Genomic DNA, 26,157 nt, shown 5'->3' with positions numbered 1-26,157 from the left:
ATCCTCACGTGTAGTTCTGGGATGACTCCTCACTGTTCTCATGGTCATTGACACTCCACGAGGTGAGATGATCTTGCATGGTGCACCAGACCTAGGGAGACTGACAGTTGTTTTGTGTTTCTTCCATTTGCGAATGATTGCACTAACTGTTGTCACCTTCTCACTAAGCTGCTTGGCGATAGTTTGGTAGCCCAGTCCAGCCTTGTGTAGGTCTACAATCTTGTCCCTGACAACCTTGCACAGCTCTTTGGTCTTTGCCATGGTGGAGAGTTTGGAATCGGATTGTTTGATTGCTCCTGTGGACATGTGTCTTTTATACAGGTAACAAAATGAGATTAGCAGCACTCCCTTTAAGAGACTTCTTCTAATCTCAGCTTGTTACCTGTATGAAAGACACCTGGTAGCCAGAAATCCTGCTGAATGATAGGGGATCAAATACTTATTTCCCTCATGAACATGCAAATCAGTGTATAATTTGTTAGACATGCATTTCTTTTGAATTTTTTGCTGCTATTCTGTCTCTCAGTGTCACAATTCACCTACCATTCGATTTTTAGACTGATCATTTCTTTGTGAGCGGGTAAACATTCAAAATCAGCAGGGGAGCAAATACTTATTTCCTTCACTGTATATGTTACAAATGAACACTTAGTACAAAGGTGTAAGCAGACTGTCACAGACACTTTATACAACTCCCAAACAGAGGCAGATGGGAGGTAGGGTCACCGCCCTATTCTGAACTGTGTAAATTTCAGCCTGAGCTATTGAGCACTCAACATATTTTTTACGTCCTAGTTGGAAATAGAACAAGGCGGGGGGGGAGATACAAAATAAAGGGGCATAAGAGATTAAGGGTGATACAAGAATAGGATAGGGAGTAGCTCCAGTGAAGCAAAGGTTAATAAGGTCTGAGAATTTGTTTGTTTTCCCTTATTTTCAAGTCTGTGTGAACGGTTTTGCCAAGTTTTTTTTTCCTTTGCATTATAGTGTGTGTTAAATAATTTTTTTTGTTTGTTTAAACGCGTGCCCCATATTTCATATTTAATTGACTAAAATGATTTATTACACACTGTACATTCCTTTCAACTGTATGGAAACATTCAATGAGAAAAAGTATTGGAGGTCGCTATTGTAGAGCGCTCTTAAAAATTCTAGTTCCCTGGCTGTCCTGGTATCCATGTGGCTTCACATTGACTGAAGAAAGCCAAGAAAATAACAATTTTCAGAAGGCAGCTAGTACCTTCATACATGAAGGGTTTCCATTGAACCACAAATCAGCCCTTCCCCATGACTGCAGACAGCAGAGGTGTTTTAAATTATTTATTTCATAGATTAATATAAGATCTATTCAGAACGCTAAATAATCCAATAAAAGAAATATTTCCATATATAGAAAGAGCAACAACCACATAAACCATACAGAAGGCAGACCAATACAAAAATGATTAGACATTTCTGGAAATATGTAAAGAAAACATACACGGACAGAAAAGAACTAGAAGAAAGTACACGCATGTGTGCACCACAGTATAAAGGCAGCAGCATTCGGATTATAGAGCTATTTCCTGGGCGCCCCCCTCATCCATGTACTGAAAATTGGGGAGCATAACGGAGGTCTCCCAGAAATACAGCGAAATCTCAGATAAAATTTGTAACAATGTTTCCACAGAGTGACCTGGTCACCCACTGACAGGACGATCAATTAAGGAATACAATGCCGATTGGTAGGTTTATAGATTGATCGGGCTAGAATGGGATTTCAGATCAGGTAAAAACATTTTTATAAACAAAAAGCAGAAAACTCCTCTGTGTGCAGGATGATCGCAGCGGCTCAGTGAATGGTAGCCTTCAGCTTAGTGTTGGTTTTGCTAGGTTCCCCATGTTCTCAGGTCTAAGAGAACCTGGTTTAGACAGTCCATCCAGAGGTCCTTCTCCTCCTTGGTATCGGCAGACAGCCAGTTCCTGGAAGGAGGAGAGGTTTGAAGACAAATACAATACATGAGCCCTTGTTTTCAGGACAGATACTCTGCATATCATGTATAGTGCTTTATACCAGATAGAGGTGATAGAAGGCCACAGCTGTCCCATCAGGGCTGGAAAGGTTCTAGAATCGAATCCTTCCCTACACTAGTCACCGTAAAAAACTCACTTGGTAAAACACAAGGTGTTGCGGCACTGGGTCACCAGCGTGTCCTGGTCATCTTCTTGTTGAGGCCTCATGGTGATCAGCTCCAATGTGTGAGGACGGGCACAGGTTTCTCTTTTGGCAGCCTCAATCTTGGCACTTGTGCAGTTCACCAGGTTTATCCGCCCGAGAGGTTCCTACACAACGATGATCAGTACAGACAGCAAGCAAAGATGTACAGGTCCCAGAACAGAGTCAATGTGCACTTACCTTAGAGGCCTCTAGGTCAGGATATGAGCAGAAAGAAAGAATGTTACTAGAAAGGACACACCAACGCCTGCGCCATGCCCCCAGACCACTGACATCCTCAAATATTGTCTGCAGCGAGAATATGAAGAATCCCATCAATACAACACATCAGTGTCAACCTCCCCCCCGGATGTGGTGGTCATCTAACCCCCCTAGGATATGGTGGCCGTCCGTAACAAAGATCTTACCAGAAATCCTGTACGCTGTACTGCGGAATGACTCTGGCACTGCATCTTCAGGTACAGGTTGCCCTCCAGAGGGGACAGGAAAGGGACCTGGGAGAAAACAATCAGGACAAGTAGACAAGTAGAACAAAATAGTATCCGGTTAGTAGCGATGATTAGCGTCAGTCAGTGCAATGTGAGTAAAGCAGTATAACAGTCCCAGGTCCACGCGCTGCTATTCCTGGGGGTGGAGTTATTGTGAGTTCACCTTTAATGATCAATATACAGTATATTGGTTCTTACCAGATCACAAACCCCTCAAATCTACACAGTCAGGAATGGAAACTGCAACACCTACATCAGTAACTGGACATGGGATAGTCAAACAAGAGCACATAGGGCGTCTGTTAAAGATATCAAAACCCAAGAACAACTATTTTATATACTGCAGCTCACCAGTCCTGAGATGTGCCTGCACCCCTCCCCATACTTTCTAGTGCTTAGATGTGTATGCACCTCAACCCCAAATCTTCTAGTACTTTGATGTGTCTACATCCCTCCACCCCATACCTTCCAGTCCTTAGATGTGTCTACACTCTTTCCCACCCCCCACCTTCCAGCCCTTAGAAAAGTGGTGGCCACATTGGTATTTTTTTTTCCAGTCTAAGAACATTTTCAACAATTATGGAAAATACTTGTTGATCTTGTTAATGCTGTATCACTTCATGTGAGATGCACTGAAATCTCTAACAATAGATCTCTAACAATCTTCCTTCTGTAAACCACTCAACCTCCATTTACATGAAGATGGAGAGGAAAACATTTTTGTAGTACAGCCTAGGTGACAACAGTGCCTCCCTTCATACAATATGGTGTGCTGTCACCCTAGGACAGGAAAATATATTACAGACATAATCCCTCCCCCCGCCCCCCCCCCCAAAAAAAAACAAAAAAACAAAAAACAAAAACACCACCACTTCTAACAAGTGAGCTGCACGACGTTTTGTTTTAGAATTAGATATGCTCTAACAATGAGATGATGACCGCAGTGCAGATCAGATCAGATATGTTATCACAACATAACTGGCCGCCTATTTGTTCGAATCAGAACTTTGATCCATAGGGTTCGGGGAGGTGGGCCTGGCATGGACTTCTGATACAAATGGTCTGCTGAGGACCGGCTGAATGAGTTTAGGTCAAAGCACATTCAATATATCCTGTTCCGATAAGAAGTGGAGCCCAGCAGGATGTCGATTGCAAGGTACAGAAGTGACTCCTGACTGCAGGGTGGGAAGCCTGTTCAGGGTCACCTAATCTACATTGATGGGCAGGCAGTGGGGACCCGGCTGTCACTTCTGACAAGATCAGCCTTGGTGCAGCACTTGACCAGACAATGATGATGGTACGGTCACTTCATTTGAAAAGTAAAACTATATGTTCCAGATATTACTACATATATCATTTCACAGAAGACAATCTCAAAACTTCAGGTGTTGCAGTTTCTATAGGTGCCAGCATGTGTGCACTCCGGATGACCTGTGTCAGGAGGTCTGGTGAGAAGTGGCTGGAGAATCTCACGTCTTACACAATTCTTAATTATAATTATATGGCTGTTAGCTTTTATTCACCTTCACCTGACTTGGCCTTATTGGAAATTTCCCCAATCTCACATCGTTCCTCTTCTTCATCCGTTATGTGAGGGAGAAATCCCGAGTCCACAGACCTCCAGAAAACGGTTTTAGAGGGTGTTCCCTGTTCTGGTCACTCACAATAAGACCAATGAACTACTACAGCCCCCAGCATGAGAAGCCTTTACTACATAGCCATGCACCAAACCCAACATTGCAAGAAAAATCTGTAACCACCTTATCCTGGAAATGATTTCCAAGCAGACGACCGACCTTCCCTTCCAATTTCATCTAGGAGGAGACAGACAGGTGGGGAAAAGATGAGAGGACAAGACAAGAGAGCAGAAAAACCAGGAGGAGGGATAGTGTGAGACACAAGGAGAGCCGTGCACTGAGGAATGACCAAAATGTTGTCATTAATAGGGAGCGCCGAGTAATATAAAAAGAGAAGGCCCGGTGTCTACTCAGACAAGGAAACACAGGGTACGATCAAGAGAAAAAGGCACTCTGTCCTGTCTGAGGTACTGGGCATTTCCTGCATATATTCACCTTTACACCTCCAGGGAGCATAGCTTACCCATTACCCTGCTACCCTTCTTCCCCTCCACTGTCATTCCCAGTTGTACACTTTCCTCCACACGGACAATCTTTTTACAGCCTTCCCATTCTTTCCCTAGGTTAGTTTCTCTACTGTGGAGCACTTTTCCCATCAGTCCACAAACTGGTCCCACTCACTGCACTCCTGTAGCTTTTTCCCCCCATGATCAGGACTCACCAACACAGTATCACAAAACTCCCGTTCTCCTTTGTCATTCATCTTAGACATCCCGCTCCCTCCTCTGCCATTCATGTCATACCTTCTTCTCCCTCCTCCACTGGTAATTACATACCATCCCATTCCCTCTTCTGCCATTCATCAAATGTGCGCCCCATTTCCTCCTCTAGCATATGCCCTGTTCCCTCCTCTACTGTACATCATATACCATCCAGCTACCTCTTCTGCCGTTTAGCTCATATATTCCCACTCCCTCCTCTGCCATTTATCTCATACATCCCTCAACCCTCCTCTGCCGTTCATCCTTTACCATCCCAGCCGTTCATCTCATAGGTCACACCACACTCCCTCCGTGTCTATAACATAGGCCCATTACCTTCCTCTGATGTTTGAGCCTTTTTACTTCCCTTTCCCTCCCTCTACACTGTATCACTCATTATCCAAAAGGAAATCCCATTTACCCCCCCCCCCGGCAATTAGGACCCCCCTGGGTTATCAGTGTCAGTTCTCACCCTCCAATAAGTCATCTACCATCAGGTCCAATCAATCCCCCCTACGACACCTGCTTCACCATCAGGCCCCTACCCCATCAAGACTTGTTCCCATTAACTGCTCCCCACATTGCTTTCATCATCTGCCTCCCACCTCCACTATCAGTTTTTGCCCTCTGAAGAACTCATGAGAATTAAACAATTACATGTAAATGTAAAGAGGTAACCATGGACATTTTTGTACCAGTGAAAAACAGACCCATGTGGGAGAAGGATTTCATCATCGTAATTTTTTCAGTTGCTCCACAATGCCTGTAGCTACAGAGGTCAGTGAGGACGTGTTTTCAAGCTCATTTACTGCTGGTTTAGAATACGTTAAAAAAAAAAAAAATATCTGAATGTCCATAGTCTGGCCAGAGCATCGTCACAGGAAAAGAACAAACTCAATTAGTTCTATATAAATCATAGTGGAGATAGAGGAAGAACTGCATTTAATTTCAAAAGGAGTATTTTTAAACCAGGCTGACTGATACCAGTGACCACTACTAGACTTTTTTTTGGCAAATCACCTCTTGTTACGCATTGGGGTATTTAAAAGCACTGAAGGAAAAAAAAACAAAAAAAACAAAAAACAAAAAAAAAAAAAAAAACACCACACACACTTTTCAGACAAATTACTCACCTTTTCCAGTGGAAACTTGAATTTGCCCAGAGATTCTAGAGACAACGTCAGGGACCCAACCAGCAAAAAGCTACTGGACCTGAGAGAGCAGTTCACTGCTGGACTACATGCTGCAGTGACAGAGGAAGAAACAAACAGTTAGAAGGCACCCAGAGGCTGCAGTGAGAGGGGGAGATTGTAGAGGGCGCCCAGAGGCTGCAGTGAGAGGAGGAGATTGTAGAGGGCGCCCAGAGGCTGCAGTGAGAGGAGGAGATTGTAGAGGGCGCCCAGAGGCTGCAGTGAGAGGAGGAGATTGTAGAGGGCGCCCAGAGGCTGCAGTGAGAGGAGGAGATTGTAGAGGGCGCCCAGAGGCTGCAGTCAGAGGAGGAGATTGTAGAGGGCGCCCAGAGGCTGCAGTGAGAGGAGGAGATTGTAGAGGGCGCCCAGAGGCTGCAGTGAGAGGAGGAGATTGTAGAGGGCGCCCAGAGGCTGCAGTGAGAGGAGGAGATTGTAGAGGGTGCCCAGAGGCTGCAGTGAGAGGAGGAGATTGTAGAGGGCGCCCAGAGGCTGCAGTGAGAGGAGGAGATTGTAGAGGGCGCCCAGAGGCTGCAGTGAGAGGAGGAGATTGTAGAGGGCGCCCAGAGGCTGCAGTGAGAGGAGGAGATTGTAGAGGGTGCCCAGAGGCTACAGTGAGAACTAGTGGGGGCACTTTTAGTCCCAGATATATCTTTTAGGAAGTCACGTGGGAATGCATATAGTAAATATGATAATCACATGTTCAGATTCCATTGCCTAGCACCCTATATTACTAGCTCCCCAAAAGATAGAACTCCTTGGTTAGTGAACTCAGGCATTAAAGAAGAATACATTTCAAGCCAAAAAAAAAAAAAGTATCTTTCCTCTATATCTACGATTTGAGCATGCATTGTAGGACCACCACCAAACCATTAGAGGGCACTTACCTGGAGAGTTCAGGGAGGTTTTCTGTGTGAAAGAGACAGGAAAAGGTAACCTTTCTTACCCCATATACCCCAGGTATTCCCACTATAGGCCAATAGGAGAGTGTCACTTACCCGGGAACTCAGAAGCTTTTTTGGTGTAATCTGGAGGTGAAGGAAAGCACAGAAACTTAGTACAGGCCAGTGGCGACTACATCAGGCCAGTAGAATGCTGGAAAATGAGGAAGAAGATACCTTAGGCTTGAGGGACTTCCTTTTATCCACAGTGGTAGTGGGTCCACTTTGTGCCTGCGGGTGGATGAAAAACACTATTAGCACTCAGTGCCGAGTTCAAAAGTTTACAATGGACCAAGGCCTGAGATAGACACAGGATACACCCTAAAAACCTCACCACTTAAAAAGGATGTCACATAGCATTCCCAGTAACTAGCACTGATACAAGGACAAAGCCCCATACATGTTACAACAGAATCCCTGTAATAAGCCACATCTATTGTTACAAGGATAAAATTCCCAGTAACACATGCATGGGCACAAAGACAGCATTCTCAAGGGATCACATCCATTGATACGAAGGCAGAATCCATTAGAAACAGACCATGCCTATTGATAGGAGGACAGAAATCCTAGTAGAGGACCATGTCCAATGGTTAGGAGGATAGAACCATTGGCAACCACATCCATTGATATGAAGGCAGAATCCTAGTAGGGGACCGTGACCAATGGTAGGACGACAGAACTACCATTGGTGACCACATCCATTGATACAAGGACAGAATCATTAGTAATGGACCATAACCAATGATAAGACAGAATTATCAGTAATGGGCCAGGACCATGGTTCTAAGACAGCATTCCAGTAACAGCCACATGCATTGATATGATTACAGAATCCCCGATTCTGACCCACTTCCATTGATAAGAGAACAGAATCAATAATATTGGTCCCAACCATTGTTAAGAGGATAGAATGCCCAGTAACAAACAAACATTCACCTATACGAGGACAGCATCCCCAGTAATGGGTTATGTCCATTACAGAATCCCAGCACACCCATAGCTAAAAAGAGAAAAGCCCAGAAACGGGCCATGTGCATGGATACAAGAACAGAATCCCTAGAGATGGGACACATCAGGAGTCTACACTTTTATAAATAAACAGATCCTGTATTAATAAAAAAAAAAAAAAAAAAGGGGGGACATGTCTATCGGTCTGTCTATGATTGGACACACAAAAAGTGGTCATTTACTAAAATCAGAGAGTCAAAAACCTGGTGCAAGTCTGCAAAGAAACCAATCAGCTTCCAGGTTTTATTACCAAAGCTTAATTGAACAAGCTGATTGGTTACCATGCAGAGCTGCACCAGTTTTAGTTCATCTCCCCCAAAGTTGCTTACAGGAAAAATGAAATTGGTAATAGCAGTAAAACTGGATTTGGAGGAATCCAGCATCCAATTTTGACTGGATCCATGGTCTGAATTTCATGACAACTCACCAGACTGTAAACCTCAATTTCTATTTTGAAGTCTGCACCAGCCTCATTTCTGTGAAGGAAGAGAAAAGCAGATAAACCACAATCTCATCATGAAACCACACTGCCAGTTTCAAAATATGATGGAACTGGCTCACATGACCCTCCATCTTTTTCACAATGCTGCCATGATGATCCTCCATCTTCTTTTCCACACACATCCTGCTTAGGCAATGAACACACACACACACACACACACACACACACACACACACACACACACACACGATGACCTTCCATCTTCTCACAAGTCACACATCCACATGTTCCCAGGACAATCCTCATTCTTCACACACCAGGCACCCAAATTCTGCTGGAAAGTACTTCTGAATCCTGAATACCATGGCATATAGAAAAGGAAATGTGAACAAAGTGGGAGTAAAACGATCACTGATTTGCCAGCAAATAAACCTGCTGCACCTTCTGCCCCATTGAAGAAACCAAACAAACAGATTAGGAAGATTTCACAGCAAGTCACTTACAGGGTTACTGAGGTAGGAAATATAATGGTGTCACCGGTCTGTGCATCTGCAGCACTAGCCAGAGGTGTGGCTACAACATCATAGCTTCCATAGCGGATGAGTATGAGGAAATAGTGACCCAGAGATCCTAAAAAGAATACACACATATTAAGAAATAACAGTGGCTATAAAAGACAGCAAGACCAGTGCACTCACAAGTACCCGTGTCATGGATTGTTTGCCAGCACTCACAAGTACCGGAGTCACAGTATGTGTACCAAAAGAACTCACAAGATACATAGTTCACAAGGTTGAATAAAGACACCAGTCCAACCTGACTGAAGTACCTTGTCCATTACTCCAGTCACAAGTTGTGTGCCAGCACACTTCAAAAGTACTGGCATCGCAAGTCGTACCTGAGTCACGGATTGCCTTGCACACATAGTCCACCTTGAGAGGCAGTTGGATATCAGAGATGGTGACAGAACCATGGCAAGGTCTCAGCTCTTCTGAAGGACAGGATTCCGGCTCTTCTGATCGTTCTCCTCTGAGTCTCTCCAGCTCCTTCAATAAAGCCACCTTCTTCTCAGCTAAAGAGGGAGATGAGATGAGTTCCGTCTAACATTAGTGCACACAAACAACTGGTGAATATGTATGTATACCGGTCACTCACTGGACACCAAAAGCAACCGCTCTGCCTCAGCCTCCTGCCGAGTGCCCTTGCCATGGTCAACGTCCACACAATAGCTCAAAGCACAACACGACTGCTCAATAATACGCTGCAGAGATGTGACCTCCTTACTGAGGAGCTGCAGGAAGAGGAAACTTGTTACCCAGCTGAATACCAATTCACACTTTTCTAGAGGAGAAAAGGCTCACCTTGATCCTCTCCTTCATGTCTCCCTTCTCCAGTGGCCTTCTCTTAGGATGATGGCTGGTAGTTGGCGTACACAGTTGGCCAACAGACTCTAGCTGTACATTTCTCCGCAAAGTTCGATAAGCATCAATACTGCAAAAGAAGACAGTGATATAGAAAGGTTCATACCAGGTCTAGACTTTAGGTTGTGCATTGGTCACTTTATTCCATGTACACAGCCCTGAATAAGAACAGCCATGATTTCTGTGAAAAAAAAAAAAAAAAAAACAACCCACCATCGGCTCTGCCAGAGTGCCAAATCCAGTACCTTTTGGGGTGGATGGACTATGGATAGATTGCTAACCCCAATAACTGCTAAGGTGGATAGACTATGGCAAGACTAGTAACCCCGGTAGTGGATGGACTGTGGAGAGACTGCAAACCCCAGTACATGATTGGGTGGAAGGACTATGGGAAGACTGAAAACCTCAGTACCAGGTAGGATGGATGAATTAGGAATAGGCTGATAAGCCTGGTACCTTGTAGAATGGAAGGGCGATGAAAGAATTGATATCCTCATACCTGGTAGGGTGGTTGGGCTATGGAAAGACTAAATTCCAGTAGGCTTGACACAGCCCGATTTGACTGAGAAGCTTGTTAGCTGGTAGGGTGAGCAGACTCTTGCTTAGCCAATAGTCCCAATGGTACCCAGCAGGATAGATGGACTCTGGTTGAGCTGAAAAGGCCAAACTGTGCACCTGCAGAGTAGATTGATCCAAGATAGACTAATAATCCCGGTACCTGTAAGGCAAACGGACCTCCTCTTCAGCTGATGTGACTCGTGTCACTGTGGACTCCTCCTCCAGCAATTCAGGTAAACTGGACACCACTGATCCCTGTAGATATAGGCAACATGTTACTGATCATCTAATCATCTAGAAGTACGCAGTTTTTTTTATTTATTTATTTTTAGACTCACTAGAGGGCTGATTGCTGCCTGGAGATCCACAGACTTAGTGAGAGGAGATAAAATAGATACAGGAGGAAGATCCACATCCACTTCTGACAGTTCACTGACATCTAGGACACCTTCAAATATGCGGTCAATCAGCTCAGAACTATTCATAGTCACCCGTCTCTGGTCACCATGGTCTACAACTGAGTCTTCAAAAACAAGACATCAGAACAGAAGAATAGCTATAAGTTACCATATCCATCACACAATGATCTGAGGATCTAAGGCTCCCTCAATGACAATCAGGAGATCTAGCACTTGTATATCTGGGCAAAATATACAGTAAATATATTTAGTACCTCTGAGATACACATACACATTTCATTTTGTGTTATTCCTTTTAAAATGCAGCAAATACAGAAAAATACTCGTTCATCCTGCCAGAAATCCATTGTGCTCCAAACCACCTGCACTGAAATCTAAAAAGCAGTATTATCAGTCCTGCCTGGTTCTCTTCTGTAGAAGAGAGAACATCCCCCACCCACCTCTCTGCTATTCTCATCTCCACATTAGAGAACTAGGCAGAGCTGACAACACTGCTTGGGATTTCAATGCAACTGAAGCACTGTCTTGTCAGCTCAAACAAGAAGTTAGAAGCACACTGGTTTCTGTTAGGATTTCCTTTTAAGAGAAAAAAAGATGGGGCATTGGGCATGTATTGGAGAAACACACTGAATGTGCTTTTGTTCCCAGAAATGTAGACTAACCCTTTACACTAAAATCAAATTTGAGGAAAAGAAAAAAAAGGAAAAGAAAAAAAAAAAAAAAAGAAAAAGAAAAAGGAAAAAGGGAAAAGGAAAAGAAGAAAAAAAGGAAAAAGGATAAGGAAAAGAAAAAAAAAGGAAAAAAGAAAAAGGAAATAGAGCAATTTAAAAAAAGGAAAGGACGGCTGTTTTGCTAGATTGACCTTAACCTTGAAATCTTATAAGCAAAAGTAAGTTACAGGTCTGTTCTGTATTGTTCCTGCATACAAACTGGATTTACTTTTTCGCTTAAAGAATTTATATTAAAAACAAAACCAAAAATTTTATTGCAAAACATACAGCGCATACATGGAAACGGACAATCTTAGCTTTGCACTTAGATGTTATAGCACCAGTGCATAATTAAGCAATCCCACAGCCGATTAACCCTTCCAAATACCTGTCACCTTTGTGCCGCCTGCTAAAGAATTGATAAAAAGGGATAAAAAAAAACAAAAAAACAAAAAAAAACAAAAAAAAAAAAAAAAAAAAAAAAACACACAACACACGGAAAGAGGCCATAAGCAGAATCTCTCATACTGCTGGAGATTAAACTTTGACTTACAGACAAACCTCACCAGCAGAGAATCAAGTATGTTTTATTAGGATGGATAAAGGAGATATACAATGTGGCAGTTCTCACTCCAAATATACAGAAACTAGCATTATATTCTTCTACAGTATAAGCTGTGAAGTCTGTCCCTTCCTTAGAATTACCTTCCTTGGACTTGTCTTCATCTGCAGCATCAAATGAACAAGGAAGCTCCCCTGGGGGCAGAGAGTCTGTAAAGACAAAACCGATGTACAAGTCTGATCACAAACATGGGTCCCATCTGCCACCAGCCCACTTACAGTGTCCTGCCCCTATCCCAGGAACAAACACATACTGTACACTTAAAGATTCATCACTTCCACCTAGAAATATAACCCAACTAGGACAGCCTAATCCTTACCAGAGCTGCAAGTTCTTTGAAGGCGAACCTCAAGGGAAGAGATGCAGCGCTCTGCAGAGACATCAAGAGACCCATCACTGCCTTCCAAAGACAGTTCTGTAGATTCTGAGCCCTGGAAACACAATCAGAGACTGGTAATTACTGATTGGGGGAAAAAAAAAAAAAAAAAAAAAAAAAAAAGTAGCCTTGGTCAGCTCTCAAGAGGGAATAGGGGGAAGGAGGATGTCACGAGATCTGTAGTACATTCATATCTGGAAATCAGCAGAAGGTACTCAATGAACTGCACCGTCCAATTTAGTATCACAACTCTGGACAGGAACACAATACAGCACTGCCTGTCACAAAGCATCATGGCGGTCACTTACGCTGGAGTCATCTGACACGGGTCCCATTTTCACTCGCCCTCGTCCTGTTCTCACTCGTCGCCACCTTCTTTTTTCTCTCCTGACGGTCTGCAGAGCAGTGTCGCAAAGTAAGCCAAGACAGGACGCTGAAGTGCTATGTTCCACCACAAGTGACACCCAGAAATCAGTGTGTTCCTCTTGTCCTGGACATCCGCGTGAAACCAAGTGACATTGTGCGGTTGACCCAGTGTGGCAACCAGTAAAAAAGTGACATTGTGCTGCAGGCCCAGAGTGATACCAGATATAAAACCTGTCCCTGTTAGTCCAGCATGAACACTGCTGTGTACTGCCTAGTGCCAAGCCGGATATGGGACTCTTCACTGCCATGCCACCTATTCTGGTGACAGCCAACACCTCACACTAGGTCCCTCTATACCATCACAGATACCTCTTACCTCAATGACTTGTTCATCCAGTGGTCTCTTCCTCTGTCTCATAGACGCAGCTCTCCAGGGATTACTGCGATCCAGAACTGCACACACCATGGCCAGCTCCTCCTGCCGTTCCTTGAGCAATAGATGTACAGAAGATATGAGTAACTGTAATGCCAGGGCCCAGATTTGTGTATTACTTGTAAAAGGGCAGCACAGTGGCTAAATGGTTAGCACTTCTGCCTGGCAGTACTAGGGTCATTGATTCAAATCCCAACCACGGCACCACCTGCCTGGAGTTTGCATGTTCTCCCTGTGCATGCGTGGGTTTCCTCTGGGTACGCTGGTTTCCTCCCACACTCCAAAGACATGTGGGCAGGTTAATTGGCTCCTGTCTAAATTGGCCCTAGTATGTGCATGTATGAATGTGAGTTAGGGACCTTAGATTGTACACCCCTTGGAGGGTTAGGGACTGATGTGAATGTACTATATATATATATATATATATATATATATATGCACTGCGTAAATTGACGTCGCTATATAAAGTACCTGAAATAATAATAATAATAATAGGGGATGAGAATTTATTCTGCAGCTGCAAAAGATAAAATTTGCATACTGACACAATTAATTATCTTGTACAACTCCATAAACTGACTGAACTTTCATGCCGCTTAACACCAAAGAACTGACCTTCCGGAGGAGTCTAGCTGTCTCCACACTGGGCGGGTTGTCTTCTAAGGAAAGCAGAGGACGTCGAGCAGCTAAAGTGCTCTGGGCCAGTGGGATGAGTTGTTCTGCACGGTCTTTTTTGTTTGACCCCTCAATGTTGCATTCTGATGGAGGAAATACCGCAAAATAATTAAAAGAAGGTCACCATATGAAAGAATGCTAGCATTCCACCATTTAAACCCTACACCATGTGACTGTCCACATACATACCAGTCCATTTATATCCTTGTTCCAACTCTGCCTCAAATGACTGGCCATATATATCTCCCCACTAGACCATTTATAACCCCAGTTCAACCCCTTCATCAAATGACGGTGAATATAGACAGCCATTACAAGACCATTTACTGGGGATAATTCAGGTAGCCCAAGCCATGAAAAAAATATTTGGTTCTTACCAGTCAGTCTTTCCCCTTCATCCAGATCTGGCTGTAGCTGTTCCAAACCGTCCTGCAAGTATAAACAGATGGCAAATGATGCAGTCATCATGTTAAAAGAAAACATGCCCTGCTCTCAGCATGTAGACAGAATTATTGGCAAAGAACACTATGCAATTATCAGAATAGTCAGGTCTCAAACATTGTAACAGGTTATAAAGATAATCAGGATGCTGGTAAAGACAAATATCCAAAAATTCCAACAGCGCACTGACCTTCTCATCAATCTCAGCCACAGATCGACCCTCCTCTACAAAATCCGGAGATAGATCTGCAACAGAAATTGGAAATGAAAAATCACCACTAGACTACATAAACACCTTGTGGGGTCTTTATTTTCCCTCTAGAATTTGGCTGCAGACTAGCCGACAACAGTAATTCATTGTCACCCCTAAGCACCTAGACCGGTAATAGGCTTCCTCCACACACACTCAATGATCCACCCCTTAGGGAGCACCTACCTCCCCCATGACTCTCCTTTAACATCTGGATGCGCGATCTGATGGATGGAATAGCTGGGGTGTCTGGCTTGATTTCCTGTTCAGTTATCCGTAGTAGAGAAGACCAGCTATCTCTGCCCGAGCCCTCCAGCACCCCAGGATCTTGGTTCTCCAACTCCTCCTCTGAGGCATTAAATCGTTTCTTCCTGGGCAAATCATTCTCTGAATCTGAGCCTGAAAACCAACACAGGATGAAGAACTGCATGGAAACCTGGGGCAAATAGAGCGTTACATACACCCTTGAAACAGATCAATGTACAGAACAGATACCCTATAGAGCAGGGGTGTCAAACTGGCGGACCTCCAGCTGTTGCGAAACTACAAGTCCCATCATGCCTCTGCCTTTGGGAGTCATGCTTGTAACTGTCAATCTTGCAATGCCTCATGGGACTTGTAGTTTTGCAAAAGCTGGAGGGCCGCCAGTTTGACACCCGTGCTATAGAGAGAGAGTCGCACACAGAGTTAAATGTACAGCACACAAACACAAGAGAGCGCCACCATTTAAGTTTAGATTAACAAAAGAGTTAAAAAAAATATTATTGCACTCATTGCATGAGAAGATCAGCTTGTCATAATGACAAGCTGACTTTCCTCTCATGCAGTGAGTGAATGAATGCTTTTAACCAGTTTGTTTTTTTTTTCTTTTTTTAAATAATCTACACTTAGATGGTGGCGCCCTCTGTCAGAACCATTTGGTGCTCGCAGAATTACACTGGAAGGCCTGGACCCATCTCAGCATAATGTTTTATGGGCATGCTGCCAGCCATTTTGTTCTTTATATTCTATTGTCATGGATTCTGAAAATTATAAACAGCAGACATGCTCATTTTCTTACAGCATACTTTCCCAGGTTGTAAATTAGGGGGAATATGATGGTAGCAGCAGGGGCGGACTGACAATTCACGGGGCCCCCGGGCAATTGGGGATCATGGGGTCCCTGTGTCCTTGCCCAAACTCAAAAAAGCCTATGAAAAAGGTACCAGGGGCATCTCATGGGGCCCCCCTACTGACCCTGGGCCGTCGGGTAGTGCCCGAGTTTCCAAATGGTCAGTCCGCCCTGGGTAGCAGACAGCCTAAGAGATAAGGACTGAACATGGGATCAATTTGCAAGAATATTTGAGGAATCCATGTCTCAATTGTAACAAAGGACAAATATTCAGTTATATTTTTTCCCCATGAACATCTAGAAGAGTTCATAATAAAACGTATTATTGTATATGGCGTTATTGTTTGACAGGATTATTTTAAATAAAAAAATTTCAATTATATGAAGTGAATACTTGCCTAATTAAAAGTACTTTTGGGTTTTATATTACTATACTCACTAATCAGGGGTGGACTGACAACTCATGGGGCCCCCGGGCAATAGGGGATCATGGAGCCCCTGTGTCCTTGCCCAAACTCAAAAAGGCCTGTGAGAAAAAAAAAAAAAAAAAAAAAAAAAAAAAAAAAAAAAAAAAAAAAAGTACCAGGGCATCTAATGGGGCCCCCTACTGACCTCGGGCAGTGCCCGAGTTTCCAAATGTTCAGTCCGCCCCTGCTCACTATCTATATGAATTGGTTTTAGCAATACATATTAGTAAATATTGTGGATATTAGGTTTTCTACATTATAAATAATTATTTTGAGTTTATATTACGTCTGTATGCTACAAAAGAAGTTAGATCATTTAGAAAACGCAGTACAATTGACCTCAACAAATGTCTGTAAGATGCATAGATAGAATTTTTTTTTTCTAGAATCACTTAGGTAATACATTATTTTAAGTGACACTGGTCCCAGTTTGTCTAACCCAGTGGTTCTTAACCTGGGTTCGATCGAACCCCAGGGGTTCGGTGAGTCAGTCTCGCGGGTTCGGCGGAGGTGAAGACCCACACCCGACTCATATGATTCCTGCAGTAAATATTCATTATTATGTTTTTGTGTGAAAATCATGTTTTAATGGTTTTGTTCATTCTGTGCACCTATGTATAAATATATACCTAAATATATACCTATGTTTTGAATTTGAAAAATCATATTTTATTTTTCCAATTAAGAAGGGTTTGGTGAATGCGCATATGAAACTGGTGGGGGTCAGTACCTCCAACAAGGTTAAGAACCACTGGTCTAACCAGTTCTGTCAAAAGAGTTGTCTGCTTCCAAAATGTATAGCTTTTTAACAAGCTGAAGGTTAGAGGTCAACTTTTGACATGGTACAGGAGTTTGTAGGATTAGGAATAATTTGGGATTTTTCCTGCACTGTCCCCTTCAGGTAATTGGGATCATTTAGGAAAGAAATTGACACCTAGGGGTGCAGACTCCCTTCTGCACAGAAACCAATCAGCTTCCAGGTTTCATTGAACAAGCTGAGGTTAGAAGCTGATTGGTTTCTATGCAGAAGGGAGTCTGATTTTGGACTCTCCAGCTTTAGAAAATAAACCCCCTAATGCAGTGGTTCTTAACCTTGTTGGAGGTACTGACCCCCACCAGTTTCATATGCGCATTCACCGAACCCTTCTTAATTGGAAAAATAAAATATGATTTTTCAAATTCAAAACATAGGTATATATTTAGGTATATATTTATACATAGGTGCACAAAATGAACAAAACCATTAAGAACAAAACCATTAAAACACGATTTTCACACAAAAACATAATAATGAATATTTACTGCACGAATCATATGAGTCGGGTGTGGGTCTTCACCTCCGCCGAACCCACGAGACTGACTCACCGAACCCAGGTTAAGAACCACTGCCCTAGTGTGATGCCATAATCAGGTGAGAAAATGTTTGCCTACCTAGCTTTTTGGGTGATAAAAGTTAGGAAACAGATAAGGAGGGGGAAGACAAGGAACAACAGATGGACATACACAGAAGTGAGTAGACATCAGTGATACCATAGATTCTATACTGGTAACATATAACTTTCATTTGTCTGCAGGCAATTTGTGCTCGCCTCATATCTCCAGATAAACAGTTTAGTCGGATATAGGTTATGGTTAGCACTGGAAATGATTTTAAATAATTTAACTGCAGTATGAATTACCTTCATTTCAATTCTCTGGGGAAGGATTCTCTTTGAAATGTCCCAGAAGCGGATTCCAGCTTCTAGTCAATGGTTTAGTTTGGTATATATGACAAAGTAGACAACTTAGTGAACATTTTTTTCTTGACCTCAGATAGATTCCAAGCTTATTGGATGGTCCTGTGTATGGTATTCTAAATCAGTTCATGCCTCTGGTGCACTCTGAGCTTGGAAGATCTGGTTGTAGAGAGGTCACGTGGTCAATTTGCATAGCTTTTGTCTGTTGAGTTACCGATCGTTTCCTACATTGCATTTCTGGAGTTTGTCCTATTTTATTAATATTTGATAATATCGCTGGTTTGAATTTGTAACCACTCTTTTTGATTAGATCATTGCACTGTTATTTGATTATATATCACCCATTATATTTTAATTAATATTTGCGCTGATTTTATTATTAATATATATTTTTGCACATTATTGCTTTTTATTTCATCTTCAAATTAGCACAAATAAAGAACTTGGGCTATCAGTTGATTTATGAAAATTAGTAGGGAATCTCTTTAATTCCAGATCCCCACCTGTTTAAGGCCCCTTTCACATGGTCTTTCCAATCGGGTCAGCCTGCCCGTTTTTCAGAATTTCCATTCTCCTCTATGGAACAGCGGGTGTAAACGGACATGTGTCTGTTTACACCCTCCAACATCCAATCTGACCAGCAAAAAAAGATGTATGGGGATCCAATTATTGTTTATTTCAGGTACTTATATAGCGCCATCCATTTACGCAGCGCTTTACATATATATATTGTACATTCACATCAGTCCCTAACCCTCAAGGGGCGTACAATCTAAGGTCCCTAACTCACATTCATACATACACATACTAGGGCCAATTTAGACAGGAGCCAATTAACCTACCAGCATGTCTTTGGAGTGTGGGAGGAAACCGGAGTACCCGGAGGAAACCCACGCAGGCACAGGGAGAACATGCAAACTCCAGGAAGGTGGTGCTGTGGTTGGGATTTGAACCGGCGACCCTAGTACGGCCAGGCAGAAGTGCTAACCACTTAGCCACTGTGCCGCCCAGCCACTCCCCTGCTGTCCATCGGATCAGGTCCATTTCCAACCAAATGCCCACTGAAAAACAGCGAGCTATGCAGCAGTGAAGTTGACAAAGACCTGTCTTATGCTTGCTCAGCAGGGATCAGCGAAGAGAGATCCCCCGCTGAGAAAATGGATCCGCTAAATGGGTCCATGCTGTGTGAAAGGACCCACAATTTATATACCGATTATTTTCTTAGAGTTAAGGTTCTGACACCTCTTTTATGATTTGTGCATTAGGTAACTCAGGACCTGAGCTCTGGGGAGCAGCAACCATCTATCATAGTGACTTAACTATTTCATCACCTGTGATTTTAAGTCCAAGAATATTGAATGGGTCTGTCAGAGTAGTTTTTTTTATAATGTTTTTACATGTACAAAACAGATACATATAGAGACTTTCACATAGATCTATGCACAATACAGATACACATATAGAGAGTCACACACGCACCCCTGACTCAAAGATGTACAGTGCAGATACCTATAGAGAATAACATACACCCCTGGCACACACAGATCCATGTACAGTACAGATCCATAGAGAGTCACACACCCTTGACATACACAGATTCATGTACACCATCTGTTTTCAGAACTTACACGGGACTAAGGATCACCCCCTAGCCTGCATGTGAAACATCATACATACAAACACACAACCTATCTGTAATAATACAACATACAGCACAAACACTATACTTAAAAGATGACAGACTGCCTGCTCCTTGCAAGGTTTGATGCTTCACCCCCTCCATACCTCCCACAAGCAGAATGCTCACTGTATACCCTATAGGAAGATGGGCCCCCATCACACACAAAAAGGCAATACACTCACAGAGTCGTTTGAGTGGTTGGCGACGGGTCTCCATCTTCTGATCTGTTCTAGTAGAGAAGAAAAGATTTACAGTGCTGAAGTCCTGGACTCAGATGAAGGTATCCATACACAATGGGTGGGGCCTATGTATCATTATATATGGGATGGAAAGGTGGTGGGGGGGGTCTATGTATCATTATATAAAAGGGATGGGCAGGTGGTGGTGGTGGGGGGGGGGTGTCTATGTATCATTATATTTGAGATGGACAGGTGGTGGTGGGGGGGGGGGGGTGTCTATGTATCATTATATTTGGGATGGACAGGTGGTGGGGGGGGGGGGTCGTCTATGTATCATTATATATGGGATGGACAGGTGGTGGTGGTGTATATGTATCATATATATGGAAAGGTGGTGGGGTGGGGGTCTATGTACCATTATATATGGGATGGAAAGGTGGTGGGGATCTATGTATCATTATATATGGGATGGACAGGTGGTGGGGGGGGGGTTCTATGTATCATTATATATAGGATGGAAGGGGTCTATGTACAGTTATATATGGGATGGAAAGGTGGGGGGAATCTATGTATCATTATATATGGGATGGAAGGGGGTTCATGTACATGGGATTGAGGGGGAGGGGGGGGTCTATGTACAGTTATATGGGGTGGAAAGGTGGGAGGGGCCTATCTATCAAATATAGGATGGAAAGGGGGAGGGGGGGGGTCTATGTATTATTATATATGGGATGGAAAGGTGGGGGGAGTCTATGTATCATTACATATGGGAAGGAAGGGGGAGGAGTCTATCTGAAAATTTTATATATATATATATATATATATATATATATATATATATATATATATATATATATATATATATATATATATATATATATATACACACACACATACACATACAGTGAAGGAAATGTGTATTTGCTCCCCTTCTTATTTTGAATGTTTGTCCCTCACAAAGAAATGATCAGTCTAAAAATCGAATGTTCGGTGTATTGTAACACTGAAAGACAGAATAGCAACAACAAATTCAGCAGAAATGAATGTCTAACAAATGATACACTGATTTGCATGTTCATGAGGGAAATAAGTATTTGATCTCCTATCATTCAGCAGGATTTCTGGCTACCAGGTGTCTTTCATACAGGTAACAAGCTGAGATTAGAAGCAGTCTCTTAAAGGGAGTGCTGCTAATCTCATTTTGTTACCTGTATAAAAGACACCTGTCCTGGAGTTAGAGCACTGTTTCTCTTATGTTTTTTCTTATCGGTGCAATTGATAGCCCCTGTGGGGGCGTGTTTTGTTGCCTCTGTTTTATACTGATTAAAATTAATAAAAACCATTGAAATATAAAAGACATCTGTCCACAAGAGCAATCAAACAATCAGATTCCAAACTCTCCACCATGGCAAAGACCAAAGAGCTGTCCAAGGATGTCAGGGACAAGATTGTAGACCTACGCAAGGCTGGACTGGGCTACCAAACTATCACCAAGCAGCTTGGTGAGAAGGTGACAATAGTTGGTGCAATCATTCGCAAATGGAAGAAATACAAAACAACTGTCAGTCTCCCTAGGTCTGGTGCACCATGCAAGATCTCACCTCGTGGAGTGTCTATGATCATGAGAACAGTGAGGAGTCATCCCAGAACTACACGTGAGGATCTTGTCAATGATCTCCAGGCAGCTGGGACCACAGTCACCAAGAAAACAATTGGTAACACACTATGCCGAGAAGGACTGAAATCCTGCAGTGCCCACAAGGTCCCTCTGCTCAAGAAAGCTCATGTCCAGGCCTGTCTGAAGTCTGCCACTGAACATCTGAATGATGCAGAGGAGGACTGGTTGAATGTGTTGTGGTCAGATGAGACCAAAATCGAGCTCTTTGGCATCAACTCAACTCGCCGTGTTTGGTTTGGAGGAGGAATGCTGCCTATGACCCCAAGAACACCATCCCAGCTGTCACACATGGTGGTGGAAACATTCTGCTTTGGGGGTGTTTTTCTGCTAAGGGGACAGGACAACTGCACCGCATCAAAGGGACGATGGACGGGGCAATGTACCGTCAAATCTTGGGTGAGAACCTTCTTCCCTCAGCCAGGGCATTGAAAATGGGTTGTGGATGGGTGTTCCAGCATGACAATGACCCAAAACACACGGCCAAGGCAACAAAGGAGTGGCTCAAGAAGAAGCACATTAAGGTCCCGGAGTGGCCTAGCCAGTCTCCAGACCTTCATCCGATGGAAGATCTGTGGAGGAGCTGAAAGTTCGAGTTGCCAAACGTCAGCCACCAAACCTTAATGACTTGGAGAGGATCTGCCAAGAAGAGTGGGCCAAAATCCCTCCTGAGATGTGGGCAAACCTGGGGGCCAACTCCAGGAAACGTCTGACCTCTGTGATTGCCAACAAGAGATTTGCCACCAAGTACTAAGTCATGTTTTGAGAAGGGGATCAAATACTTATTTCCCTCATGAAAATGCAAATCAGTCATCATTTGTTAGACATGCATTTCTGCTGAATTTGTTGCTATTCTGTCTCAGTGTTACAATACACCGAACATTTGATTTGTAGACCGATCATTTCATTGTGAGGGGCGAACATTCATCATCAGCCGTGGAACAAATACTTCCTTCACTGTACATGACGGTAAGGGGGAGATATCTATATAGATGTGTTATTATTCAGCATGTATATAGATCCAACAGTTTGCACAGCACTTTACAATATAAAGGGAGACCATGCAGTTACAATACAGGGGGGTTGGAGAGCCCTGGTTCTGGGAGCTTACAATCTAATAGGGAGGGGCAAGTAATACAAGAGGTGATAAAGTTCGGTTGTTAGGTGGGATAGGCTACTCTGAAGAGATGAGTTTTCAGGGATCACCTGAAGGCAGACAGCATAGAAGAGAGTCGGACAGATTGGGGTAGGGAGTTCCAGGGGATTGGGAGAGGCTCTGGAATAGTGCTGGAGATATGGCAGCAGGAGGTGTTGGGTCTATATAAATATTTATGGTGATGGCAGGGGGAATCTCCGTGTCCATGGACAGTCCGGGCTCCTCTCTCACCTCTCCTGTCACAGCCGGTGGTTTCCTCTCCTCGGTTGAATCTCGGCGCCTAATTCGGGAATGCGGTCACTAGAGGACCACATAAGACATTTTCCCGGAGCTCCACCTCCTATAGAGCGCTGTACTCACTTCCCGAGAGAAGAACAGCTGAGCCTCTAGTGTCTGAACAGACCGGCGGGGATTGGCTGGTAAGCTGCAGAGGGAGGGATTACTGTGTCAATTGACTTCCTGTTGCTGAGTCTGTCAAGAGAGAGGAACGGCCAATTAGAGTTTAGCGATCACGTAAAAGACTAAGCAAGTTCCGCCCATAGGACGGCTGGACTACCTGACTACACTGCTCTATTGTATGTAACCCCGCCCCCTCTGACTGACATGCCACTTCTTGGGTGACCACCTTCCTTCTCCATGCTCCTTCATTTTACAGAGTGACCACCTTCCTTCTCCATGCTGCTTCTTCATTTCACAGAGTGACCACCTTCCTTCTCGTTGGTCTCACTGTGTGTAGGGAAGTAACCCGACCTCCTCCCAACTATGGGATGTGCAATGTGCAGAGCAGTGTACATGACCACAACTAAGGTAAAGGAGAAGAAGTGAGGAGGAAATGGAGAGGTTCAGGAGCTCACAGAGGATATTACTAGGTGGCAGAAAAACACAGAATCAATTTAATGAAAAATAGACAGGACATTCAGGAGGATGTGTTGTGGATTAGTATGGAGGTTGTGTAGTGTCACTGAACGTCTCCCACTGCAGATCTCTACTCCACCGCCAGATGTGCAGCCAGATGACAGCGGGAGGACTCTGGAGAGGTCATGGGGAGGACTCATGAGGAGAAGTCAGGGGGAGGACTCTGGAGGAGAAGTCAGGGGGAGGACTCTGGAGGAGAAGTCAGGGGGAGGACTCTAGAGGAGAAGTCATGGGGAGGACTCTGACGGAGAAGTCGGGGAGGACTCTGGAGGAGAAGTCAGGGGGAGGACTCTGGAGGAGAAGTCAGGGGGAGGACTCTGGAGGAGAAGTCATGGGGAGGACTCTGGAGGAGAAGTCATGGGGAGGACTCTGGAGGAGAAGTCATGGGGAGGACTCGAGAGGAGAAGTCAGGGGGAGGAGAGGTCAGGGAGAGGACTCATGAGGAGAAGTCAGGGAGAGGACTCATGAGGAGAAGTCAGGGGGAGGACTCTGGAGGAGAAGTCAGGGGGAGGACTCTAGAGGAGAAGTCATGGGGAGGACTCAGGAGGAGAAGTCATGGGGAGGACTCGAGAGGAGAAGTCAGGGGGAGGAGAGGTCAGGGAGAGGACTCATGAGGAGAAGTCAGGGGGAGGACTCTGGAAAAGTCAGGGGAGGACTCCGGAGGAGAAGTCATGGGGAGGACTCCAGAGGAGAAGTCAGAGGGAGGACTCAGGAGAAGAGGTCAGGGGGAGGACTGGAGGAGAGGTCAGGAGGAGGACTCTGGAGGAGAAGTCATGGGGAGGACTCTGGAGGAGAAGTCATGGGGAGGACTCTGGAGGAGAAGTCATGGAGAGGACTCAGGAGAAGTCGGGAGAACTCAGGAGGAGAAGACGGGGAGGACTCAGGAGGAGAAATCAGCGGGAGGACTCAGGAGGAGACGTCAGGGAGAGGAATCAGGAGGAGACGTCAGGGGGAGGACTCTGGAGGAGAAGTCGGGGAGCACTCTAGAGGAGAAGTCAGGGGGAGGACTCTGGAGGAGAAGCCAATGTGAGGACTCAGGAGGAGAAGTCTGGAGGGTAAGTCAGCGGGAGGACTTGGGGAAGAACTCTGGAGGATAAGTCGGCAGGAGTAATCTGGGAGGAACTCAAGAGGAGAAGTCTGGGGGGAGGCACTATGAGGGGGGAGAAATCAGGGGAAGGACTAAGGAGAATAAGTCAGTGGGAGGACTCAAGGATAAATTCAGGAGGAGAAGTCAGGGAGAGAAATCAGCAAGAGGACTCAGGAGGAAAAGTCAGTCGGAGGACTTGGGGAAGAATTCAGGCGGGGAAGTCAAGGGGAGGACTTGGGGTAGAACTCTGGAGGGGAAGTCAGGGGAATGACTCAGGATGAAATGTCTGGGGGAGGACTCAGGAGGGGAAGTCAGGGGAAGGATTCAGGAGGGGAAGGATTCAGGAAGAGATGTCAGAGGGAGGACTCTGGAGGGGAAGTCAGTTGGAGAACTCAGGGAAGAACTCTGGAGGGGAAGTCAGGTGGAGGACTTTGATAAGAGCTCTGGAGGAGAAGTCAGCAGAAGGACTTGGGGAGGAATCAGGGGGAGGATTCAAGAGGAGGACTCAGAGAAGAAGTTTGGATGGGAAGCCAGCGTGAGAACTTAGAGAAAATCTTTGGAGGGGAAGTCCGTGGGAGGACTTGGGGCAGACCTCTGGAGGGGAAAAGTCTTGAGGAGGACTCAGGAGAAGTCAGCGGGAGAACTCGGGATGTCAGGAGTAGTGGGGGGAAGGGACTTGGGGAAGAACTCTGCAGGAGAAGTCAGCAGGAGATCTCAGGAGGAGAAGTCAACGGGAGGACTTAGGAGATGAAGTTGGGGGGAGGATTCAGAAGGAGAAGTCGAGGTGAATTCAGGTCAGGGAGAGGTCTCTTGGGGAGAAGTCAGGGGGAGGACACAGGAGGAGGGGAAGTCTCAATATTATCCTGTTATATTAAATCCTGTAAAAGCCCCCCACGATAGAAGATTCTTCATATTTACCCCTCCAGAAGGTGGCATTTCCTCTCATCCCTCCTTGCAGAATGCTCCCATTCAACATTTCCAGGGGTGTGTCACATCTGTATCACTGTGACTCCTCCCACAAGTTGTGCCATCACTACAAGAGAAAGATGTGGCATAGGGGCCAGAGGACAAAAGAGCAGAATGGGGGAACCCGGAATTGTCTGACATGAAGCTTCTCCCAGAGGGCTCACTGCCAGAGAAGCATCTTTAAGGAATCTTTAATTATACAATGTGTCTATCCATTGGGTCGTTATGGTGGTTAGGGAGGTTAACTCTTTCACTGCCATAGCCATGTTTATGTTTGCTTGCATATGTTAA

At 44.4% G+C, this 26,157-nt stretch overlaps 1 protein-coding gene across 2 annotated transcripts; it reads right to left on the bottom strand.

Moving 5' to 3' along the window:
* Positions 1 to 1,305: 1,305 nt before the first annotated feature.
* LOC149461041 (anillin-like) lies at positions 1,306 to 23,295 on the bottom strand. 2 transcript variants are annotated; one of them, XM_089678871.1, is made up of 25 exons: positions 23,130 to 23,295; positions 20,071 to 20,117; positions 15,080 to 15,292; positions 14,834 to 14,889; positions 14,580 to 14,631; positions 14,143 to 14,285; positions 13,471 to 13,581; positions 12,672 to 12,783; positions 12,436 to 12,501; positions 10,940 to 11,124; positions 10,762 to 10,856; positions 9,984 to 10,113; positions 9,778 to 9,913; positions 9,521 to 9,694; positions 9,126 to 9,252; positions 8,608 to 8,656; positions 7,347 to 7,400; positions 7,227 to 7,256; positions 7,116 to 7,137; positions 6,175 to 6,284; positions 4,464 to 4,517; positions 2,623 to 2,709; positions 2,396 to 2,503; positions 2,150 to 2,322; positions 1,306 to 1,962 (listed from the first exon to the last, which is right to left on the bottom strand). In XM_089678871.1, exons 2-25 carry the CDS (start codon positions 20,102 to 20,104, stop codon positions 1,869 to 1,871), a joined length of 2,415 nt encoding a protein of 804 aa, XP_089534997.1. In that variant the 5' UTR covers positions 20,105 to 20,117; positions 23,130 to 23,295; the 3' UTR covers positions 1,306 to 1,868. The 2 variants fall into 2 exon arrangements, with proteins under 2 accessions (XP_089534997.1, XP_089534998.1); XM_089678872.1 differs by lacking the exon at positions 4,464 to 4,517.
* Between the last annotated feature and the right edge of the window lie 2,862 nt (positions 23,296 to 26,157).

This window comes from Staurois parvus, unplaced genomic scaffold (assembly GCF_062004578.1).
Source record: "Staurois parvus isolate SC_StPar_1 unplaced genomic scaffold, SC_StPar_1.0 ptg000211l, whole genome shotgun sequence".
Classification (NCBI taxonomy): Eukaryota; Metazoa; Chordata; class Amphibia; order Anura; family Ranidae; genus Staurois; species Staurois parvus.
The sequence above is the reverse complement of the archived record's forward strand: the minus strand, read 5'-3'. Positions and strand labels throughout refer to the sequence as shown.